Raw genomic sequence first — 10,072 nt, 5'->3', positions numbered from 1 at the left:
ACATGGCCCTATTTAAGACCCGCCCTCATGCAGACATCGCTGAAGAGAGGAGTGTGACAGCTGCCTGTAGTCAAGACACCAAGGGATGCACAGCCATGAAAAAGAATGGTGTCTATGGCCCTAAAGGCTTTTTTTTTCTTTCTCCAAGCAAGCAGTCATCTGAGTGAAATGTCAACTAATGCCACATGAAAAACGCATACGAGCCTGTGTGATCCATGGATTGCAAATAATAAAATCCAAATCTAAAAAAGGGAATGGTTATCAGAGCATAAATTCTGAATACCCTTTATGCAGAAGGCTACGATGACAGTGCAGGCCCAAACTCAACATGTAAGGTCTCCACATGGATAGGGTCTCAGATGAATCCCCTCTGACCACAGTCCACGGAGGTTAATAGAGTCGATTACAGCTCATGGAGATAGGTAAAATTTTAACACCTTATCATTTGATCTCCCTTTTGATCAATTTTAAAATTGTTTTACTTTCTTTTCCAATGAGGTCTTCTTCTGTTGTGTTTTATCACTGTAGTTAAGATTTTTTTTGCTGTTGATTTGTTTATTTTTTATGTTTATAATTTTCTGTAATATAAAATCCAGGATAGAGATAGTAACTAGATTATCATTTACCTAGGGGCACGGCACAAGATTGAGGCAAAATGGAACTAACAATGAGTATAAAAAAGAGGGAAAGGTTTTGAAACTGATTGTGCTAATGATTGCACAATACTCTTAATAGGATTATACTATGAAATTATGATATGTGCATTACATGCCAATAAAACTTTTTTTAAAGAAACTACATTCCAGTATAATTTGATAAAAAACACATTTAAAACTGAACCAACTGATGCTAAAGAACTCCTTTGAGGACAAATAAAGAATTCTTTGGAAAGATGACAAGAAAAAATAAACTACGCATTGAGGGAAGAAAACAGAGTGGCTTGATGTGTCTGAAAGCAACATTCAAATTCAAAGACAGTGAAATAATATCTTCGCAATTCTAAGAAGGACCTTGTCTTTAAGAAGTTGTGACTAACTAGATGAGATATTGAATACGTTGGAATATAGGGCACCCAATTTCAATACTCATCTGCATAAAATCATAAATGCTATGAAATTTCAACATCATAAAAATGAAAACATACCCCCACATATACAAAGAAATATAAAAGAACCGGTGTACTCAGCTTTTCTAGCAGGGTGTCAAATTAAAGAGAAACTTTTAAAATGATGGTATGAATGTTCTAAAATCCAATGGACTGTACAGTTTTAAAGAGCAAATTAGACTGCATGGGAACTGCATCGCAATACGACCAGCCAGTTGTTGAGTCCACTCTGAGTCCAGGCAAGCCCCTGACTTTCAGAGTAAAATGGGCCCCACGGGGATTTCAATGACTGTGATCCTTCAGAATGTACCTGCAGGACACTCCACCGCCCAGCCTGTCAGTTAGTAACCACACAGAAAACCTCGTGCAGCATCTGAAGAGTCAATGCAGTTCTTTACCCAGCAATGCTGTTTCCTTCTAGCTAACTAGTTCTGTCGTGACCGAAGATGACAGAAGTCCGACGCTAACTTTCTTCCTTGGGACACCATGATACCCAATTATTAGATCAGTTAGCAAAACACAGGAGCTGCTGTGAGCATCTGGTAGTGCATTTTGAGACCATGGGGCTACAAAGACTTTGCTATCATTATAGAACAGCTCATGAATATTTTAAAGATATACCATATTCCCATTTCACCTGGGAAGTTACCCATTATTAACACATAAAAATAGCAATTTCCTTATGCCAAGTCTATGTTTAACCTACCTCAAATTCCGCATGTCTGTGAATATCCTCTGCTCTCTGTCTGCTTAGGATAAATTCAGCTTCATTTGCTACTCTTACAAGATGATCCTTCATTGTCTGGCTAAGCAACCTATAAGAGATGAACATTGTCAAATAAATATACATACATACATATAACATGTGATTATTCCATGTTCAAAAATGCATTTTAATTAGTTTTTGTGGGTGAGAGTATACTCTACACTTAGGAAATTATACCCACAGAGAAGTGTTATTTCACATTAAATAAATGAAGAATATAAGAGTGAAACGTTACAGTTCTAGCAATTTCCAATTTGCTTGTTTGAAAGCAATCATCACACGCAAAACAAGAAAAAAATTCAAAATTCAGGGAGGGAAGATTGGAGACCCAAAGCCCATGTATAGACTATTGGACATCCCCTCACAGAAGGGTAACAAGGAAGAGACAAGCCAGGTAGGGTGCAGTATGGCACCAAAAACTTTCCTCTAGTTCTTTTATGCTTCTCCAACCCCTCCCCCCACCCGAACTAACATTAACTCCAGTTCTACCTTACAAATCTGGAGAGAGCAAAGCATGTACACTGGTACAGATAAGAGCCGGCAACACATGGAATCCAGGACAGATAAACCCATCAGGGTCAATAACGAGAGTATCAATACCAGGAGGGGAGGGGGACGGGGGAAAAAGGGGGAACAGATCACAATTATTGATGTATAATACCCCCCCCACACACACACACACACACAGGAGATGAACAACAGAAAAGTGAGTAAAAAAAGACCATGGTCAGTGTTCCACAAGAAAATAATAATAATAATTTATAATTTATCAAGGGTTCATGAGGGAGGGAGGATGGAAGTGGGAGGAGGAAAAAAAAAGAGGAGCTGATACCAAGGGCTCAAATAGAAAGAAAATGTTTCGAAAATGATAATGGAAACATATGTACAAATGTGCTTGACACAATGGATGTATGGATGGATTGTTATATGAGCTATAAGAGCCTCCGATAAAATGATTTAAAAAACAAAAACTGTAAACCAAAAACAAACAAAAAACTCCAAGATTAAATTTGGTCCTTAAAATATTTAGATGCTTCAAAGATAGTCAAGATTTAAGAAGTGTTAGCACAATGAAAACATTCCTCATGACTTCCCATTCAGCATTTGGTATTTACAGGTGGAACTAAGGAACTAACTAGAGCTTTCTGCAGTCTCAAAGAATGGGAGAGATAAAAATTGAGGTTCACAATCTGTCAAAGAGGGATTATGATAAATTACCAGGCCTTTGGAATAAATCCAGATATACTCCCAGAGCAAGGCAAAAACACTGCCACCAAGACTATTACAACTCATAGCAATCCTATAGGACAGAGTGCATGACTGATCCACAGTTTCCAAGGCTGTACATGTTTCTGGGAGCAGAAAGCCTCATCACTCTCTGTCATAGCTGCCCCTGGTTTCCAAGCATTGACCTTTAGCATATGACTAACATCCTAAATAGATTAAAAGAAGCACAGAATTTACAAGCAAGAGCTCCTAAGTGAAGAGGAACTTGAGTATTATAGCGAGTTTCTGTGGACTCGGGCAAACTCAAAATCTCCAAGACACTGTCTTTGGCTCGAGACACTTTAATTCTAATGAGTTATGATGTTTGCAGTTGGGTGTTAAGAAAGGAATTTCAAGTTAGTAGCTCTGAGTCAGCACTCAATTGAAGCACCTAACAGTAACAATACCAGAAGGATAGGGGTAAGGTGGGGGAGAGGAAGGGAGAAAGAGGGAAACGATCACAATGATCGACACATAACCATATACTTTCTCCAGGGGGAAGAACAACAGAAAACACGGGGGAAGAGAGACTGTGCTGGGTGTAAGATATGAAAATAATAATAATTTGTAATCTATTAAGGGGGCATGGGGGTGGGGGGATGAGAAGCTGATACCAAGGGCTCAATAGAAAGTAAATGTCTAGAAATGATTCAAGGCAACATATATACAAACATATATACAAACATTGATGCAATCAATGTATGGATTTGAACAAGAGTTGTAAGAGTCCTCAATAAAATGATCTTTTAATAAAACAAAACAAAAAAAGTGAATTAATGCTAGCCCAGAAACCCTTGGATTAGATTAGGATTAGATTACACATTGGGTTGCGAAGCACCAGTTCAACAATTGAACTCAGTGGCCCCTCCACAGGAGACACAGCCTTCTGCTCTCAAAAGATTCACAGGCTCAGAAACTACACTGCCCGATGGGCTCACACTGTTTCAAAAGTCTGTGATGGCAGCGAGTTTGATTTTGGGTGGAATGCTGGGCAAAAGGAGCCCTGGTGCCATAGTGGGTAGGAAGGAGTTGGACTGTGATCCAACAGTTCGAAACCACCAGCCACTCCAGGGGAGAAGGATGACACACTTTCCCCTCCCATATGCAGTTACAGTCTCAGCAACTCTGAGAGGCAGTTCTCCAGTGTGCTATAGGGTTACTTTCAGTTGTCATCTACTAGACTGCAGTGAGTTGGGCAAAACAAAATGGACAGATTACACTAATAATGTTGAGCAAAAAGACAGATACAAAAGCATATAAGATGTAACTTCAAAAAGTTCATGGAAAATGGGAATTCAAAGATCATGGAACTTTCCCTACCAACTTTTTGAAGGCCCCTCATATACTGTATAAAATGCAGTTTAATTACTTGGTATGTCTCTTCTAACTGAACTTTGAAACTCCCACCAAATGACTGGGTGGAAACATGCAAATAGGTATGTGCATGCACTCTACTGGGGGGATTGGTCAGTTCTCTCTCTCTCTCTCTTTCTCTCTCTCACATATCCTTTTAATTTTATTTACAATGTCACCAATTTAATTTTTTAAATCATTTCATTGAGGGCTCGTACAACGCTTATCACAATCCATACATCCATCCATTGTGTCAAGCACATTTGTACATTTGTTACCCTCCCTCATCATTCTCAAAACATTTGCTCTGCATGTAAGCCCCTGGCATCAGCTCATTTTTCCCCTTCCCTCCCCGCTGCCCCCTCTCTCATGAACCCTTGATAACTTATGATTACTTTGTCATATCTTACACTGTCTGATGTCTCCCTTCACCCACTTTTCTCTTGCCCATCCCCCAGAGAGGCTATATATAGATCCTTATAATCAGTTCCCCCTTTCTACCCCACTTCGCTCCAACCTCCTGTTATCGCCACTCTCACCACTGGCCCTGAGGGGTTCATCTGTCCTGGATTCCCTGTGTTTCCAGTTTCTATCTGTACCAGTGTACATCCTCTGATCTAGCCAGACTTGTATGGTAGAATTGGGATCATGATAGTGGGGGGAAGGAAGCATTTAGGAACTAGAGGAAAGTTGTATGTTTCATTGTTGCTACACTGTATCCTGACTGGCTCCTCACCTCCCAGGAAGCCTTCTGTAAGGGGGTGTCCCATTTCCTACAGATGGGTTTTGGGTCTCCACTGCACTCCCCCTCATTTACAATGATAATGATTTTTTGTTCTTTGATGTCTGATACCTGATCCCTTTGACACCTCGTGATCACACAGGCTGGTGTGCTTCTTCCATGTGGGCTTTGTTGCTTCTGAGTTACATGGCTGCTTATTTACCTTCAAGCCTTTAAGACCCCAGACACTATGTCTTTTGATAGTCGGGCACCAGTGCTATTCTGCTAAATATAAAAGTAAACCAGAGTGGAAGCTGGAAATGAGAATCTCATGACCATTGAGAGGAACCATGAGCAGTGATCAAGAGGCGATGGCATTAGAGTGAACAAGGCGACAGTGCAGAGACCATGAGACAGAGTAGCAGCTTCCCAGGCAACACATTAAGTAAAACTAAGTGCCGTGAGGGAGCAGGATAGCTTGTAGAGTGAGGTGCCATTTGGATATTCATCAGCATGAAAGGAGCTTTTTAACACTGGAAGCAGTGCAAAGGCCAAGTAACCACATGGCTGAGACCGAGGGCCAAAGAAAAGCATGACCAAGCAGCAGCACTATGGGCAAAAGAACTGTACCCTTAGCATTCTGACCCTGCCTTGTTAACTTCCCTAATAAACCTCCTGACTGTGAGTATTGAATTATCAAGGAGCTCCGTGTGGCCGTTTCACTGGATTATGGAATCCATCAGAGAAGCAGAGTGCCATGAGGCAATTTTTATTGATCTCAGAATAGGGCAAATAAGGTTGAAGGCTGGAAGCACATCTGCCTTCTGCTTCATAGGATTCATCATTGGGTAGATGGTAAGTTGGGTTTTGCTTCCCCATTTTCTCTTCCCACGAAATCCAAAATAAGGAAAATTAATATATGACATTGGAAATCATGAGAATGCTTAACTGTGGTGATAACTGAAAAGTAATGATCATAGTTTTAAATCTTGCAATCATATATTTTAGATATACAAATGATTGATTTTGATGAAGGTTTCAACAATATAATTTACCTATCATAAATATTAACACAATTATTCACTTCAAATAAATGGGAGAATTTTAGTAGATGCTTTTATATGTTGTCCTGTTGCTGTCAGGTGCCACCGAGTTGGTTCGAAACCCATAGCAAATCTATGCACAACAGAAGGACATACTGCGTGGTCCTGCGCCGTCTCACAATTGTTCCTATGCCTGGGCCCACTGATGCAGCCACTGTGTCCGTCCATCTCGCTGAGGGCCTTCCTCTCTTTCGTTGCTCCTCCACTCTACCAAACATGATGTCCTTCTGCTGGGTCGCCCTGACAACATGCCCAAAGGATGTAAGACAAAGTCTTGCCATCCTTTGCCTCTAAAAAGCACTCTGGCTGGACTTCTTCTAAGACAGACCTGTTTGTCCTTTTATTGGTTGATGGTACTTTCATTATTCTTCTCCAGCACCATAAGTCAAACACATCTATTCTTTTATGGTCTTCCTTTTACATAGGATTTTATATGCTTTTTATATACAGGACTTTTTAATACATAGAAACATTATTTAGACACACACAACTTAGGTAAAGGTAGGATTATTTTACTTTGCTTCAAAGCAATTACAAGTCTAATAACTTGCCATATGAACATGCTCTATACCTACATAAAAATATGTGTGTACAAGAAAGTTCACCATATCATTGTTTATGAAAGAAAGTTCTTAAGAACAAAAGTGTAAAATCATATTAGATTCTTATGCATTGACACCGAAACATGTTCAAAATATGGTACTAACTGGAAAACAGGAGTTGAGAAACATTATGTACAATATGAACTTAGAGAAAACATAAGACACATTGTTATATTCTTAGAACAATTATTGGCCAGTTATCACATGTGGGCCAAATTGAGCCTGCCACTGTTTTGTTAATGAATTGTTATTACATAGTCATGCCCACTTGCTTTCATATATTACTACTATACTGATTTAAGTAATTATTACAAAAACCGAATAGCCACCAGAGTCTAAAACATTTACTATCTGGCCCTTTACAGAAAAAGAATGTTATTAGAAAAAGAGTTATATGTCTTTCTTTTTGTATTATTACATTTCTATTACTTGAAGTTTTATAATAAGTATTGCCTTTAAAGGACATAGAAAGGCTTTCTGCCCTTCTCTCACTTTCTCCTTGTATTTACTAAAATGTATTCACTCTGCTTTAGTATTTGATTCTAAATCTGCTATACCAGCTACATAGTGCCCAAATTGTCTCCCAAGTACCCAAGAAGTCAATGCACTACCTAGTCTATAATCTGGGGCGGGTGTCATGATGGTAGTTTTTATTCAAATGCTATTAAACAGTTCACATTTGGACATTACACATTAAAAACAATCCCTGGTGTAATTTTAAAACCTAATGAATAACTTCCTGTGACTCTATAGTCAGAGAAAGCAATGGCTTTCACAAGCACACAAGTGAAATACTGGCTTGTGCCTCTTAGTTTCCCTCTGGAGACCACGTCTTGAATTTAGCATCAATACATTGCCAGCTGCACTCAAACATTAATTGATTTGATTAGTCAGTGGTACAACCATCCTCACAGTCGCTGCACAAGTGACCTCAAAGTTTAGTGTCCTCCGGCTTTTCTACTACCTTCCTCCAGGACCCTAATCAAACCATAAATCTTGTCAGTACATCTTCTGTACTTAGGTTCTTTATTTTTACTGCACATGGCATAAATATCAAGTTTTAATAATTTTATCCAGATAATCATTGAAAATATCCTTTCGGATGTTTACTCGGATATTTTTACGTTTTTGTCCATAATGACTCTTCCTTTTGAATCACTGTCAAATAGCTATGAAATATTTACTATGACAATGAAATACAGCACTGTTGGACTGCCAACTGCAAGGTCAGTGCTTTGCATTAACCAACAAGGCAATCTGCTCTTGTAGAGATTTACCATCTCCCCATCCAGGCTTGCTGTGGGTCAAAATCTGCTTGGTAGTAATGGGTTTGGTTTTGGGTTTCATGAAAACAGGTGCCCTGATGGCACACTGGATTAAGTATTGTGCCTCTAACCAAAAGGTCAGCAGTTTCAACTCACCTGTAGCTAGAAGAAATAAAGAGCAGTGTGTTTCCGCAAGATAACAGTCTTGGAAACTCAGCTGGTGGGACTGAATGGCTAAATGTGTGTGTACATGTATCCATAAAAGGATTTCAAGAAAAGTGCATGAAGGGAGATGTCAGACAGTGTAAGACACAGCAAAATATTAATAATTTATAAATTATCAAGGATTCATGCGGGAGGGGGAAAAAAGAGTAGCCGATACCAAGGGCTTAAGTAGAAAGAAAATGTTTTGAGAATGATGAGGGCAACAAATGTACAAATGTGCTTGACAAAATGGATGTATGTATGGATTGTGATAAGAGCTGTACGAGCCCCCAATAAAATGATTTTTTTAAAGGGGGGTTTTCAAAGTATTTGTGAAAAAATTCCAGTATCTTGTAATTCCATTTTTCCATGAGCTTTTGAAACTCTTTTATTATTTTGAAACTCTTTAATATATATGTAACAAATATATTTGTGTCCTCAAGTTTCATTCATTTTTGATTCTTTATCATAAATATATGAAGATAAGAACATTAAGAAGTGTTTTTGAGAACATTGGACCACTTTCATCATGGAAGGGACATTTGTTGTTCCCACTAGAATATTCTTATTCTGGATATGAATTTCCTTTCCATGCATGCAATGCTTCTGCCAAAATTACCATCCATCAACTCACAAAATACCTCACCCATCATCTTATCATTCAACAAAACACTGTTTTTATAGCAAATACAATGTAATGGGTACATGCTCATAGAATTCACTGGTATTACCATGGTCCCAATCATATATGAACAGATGGCTTGACAGAACAGTGGTACAGTCTTTTGAAGACTCAGTTAGTGTTAGCTAGTACTTGGAGAATGATTCTTTTCTCCAACAGGCTGCACATGCATTGAATCAATGAGCTGGTTTCTCCCACAGGCAGGGATCAAGAAAAGGATATGGGATTGACACTACTCAATATACTCCTACTGATTATTACTCCTACTGATGCCACAAGCCAAATTTGCTTCCTACCTCCACAACTTTATACTTTGCTTACGCACATGTCTTAGTCTCAAGAGGAGGAGTGTTCCCATAAGGAAACATGACAACGAGTCTACTGAACTAGAAGTTAAGACTGCTACCTGATGATGGTGGACTGTGAATTAATAAACGAAAAAAGGAGTCGCTGGACTGTTGTCAAGGAGAAACTAATCTGCCATTGCAGGGAGGGAGCGAGAGAGGGAGAGCATGCCTGGAATGCACTATACTCTGGGGCAACTCTTTGTATGAAGGTAAATCCAAAGTATCGCTATAGAAACCTCTGTTAAAGCTCTCAAAACACAAAATTATTGCTTCTAAGTATATCCTCCATCTATGTCTATATATCTACGAAGGCAGTGTTTCCATCTAACCCTTACCAAGGAAATTTTCAATTGATAGCTGTCAAAACAGCAGTTCTGTAATCTTCCAGGTACTCAAAATGTATTCCCTTTCAATGTTCTTGAAGGGCTGGGAATATCAGTCAACAGGAGCGCTATCAGGGCTGTGGAGTGTGTGGGATAAGGTTTACCAAAGAGATTCTCATAGGACAATCCTTGTTACCCTGAAAGAATGAGCAGGTTCATCTTGCATGAATAAAAATGCAGGATCCCAACTTCAGTAGCAATCTCATTAATAGTAATTCTGAAGTCTTCTTCCATCAGTTTCTGGCCTTCCGCTACAGGTTCTTTGTTTGCAAAGG

The 10,072-nt window shown here is 39.1% G+C and overlaps 1 protein-coding gene across 1 annotated transcript in view; it reads right to left on the bottom strand.

The window, feature by feature from the left end:
- The window catches only part of LRBA (LPS responsive beige-like anchor protein), a 752,417-nt gene that overhangs the window by 449,001 nt on the left and 293,344 nt on the right, over window positions 1–10,072 (bottom strand). The window contains exon 34 of the mRNA XM_045295806.1: window positions 1,812–1,920. Within this exon, the coding sequence (XP_045151741.1) occupies window positions 1,812–1,920 (109 nt within the window). The remainder of the gene's footprint in view (window positions 1–1,811; window positions 1,921–10,072) is intronic.

The sequence above is a fragment of the Echinops telfairi genome, unplaced genomic scaffold, assembly GCF_000313985.2.
Source record: "Echinops telfairi isolate 266 unplaced genomic scaffold, ASM31398v2 ScPeMD7_5868;HRSCAF=6743_1, whole genome shotgun sequence".
Classification (NCBI taxonomy): domain Eukaryota; kingdom Metazoa; phylum Chordata; class Mammalia; order Afrosoricida; family Tenrecidae; genus Echinops; species Echinops telfairi.
The sequence above is the reverse complement of the archived record's forward strand: the minus strand, read 5'-3'. Positions and strand labels throughout refer to the sequence as shown.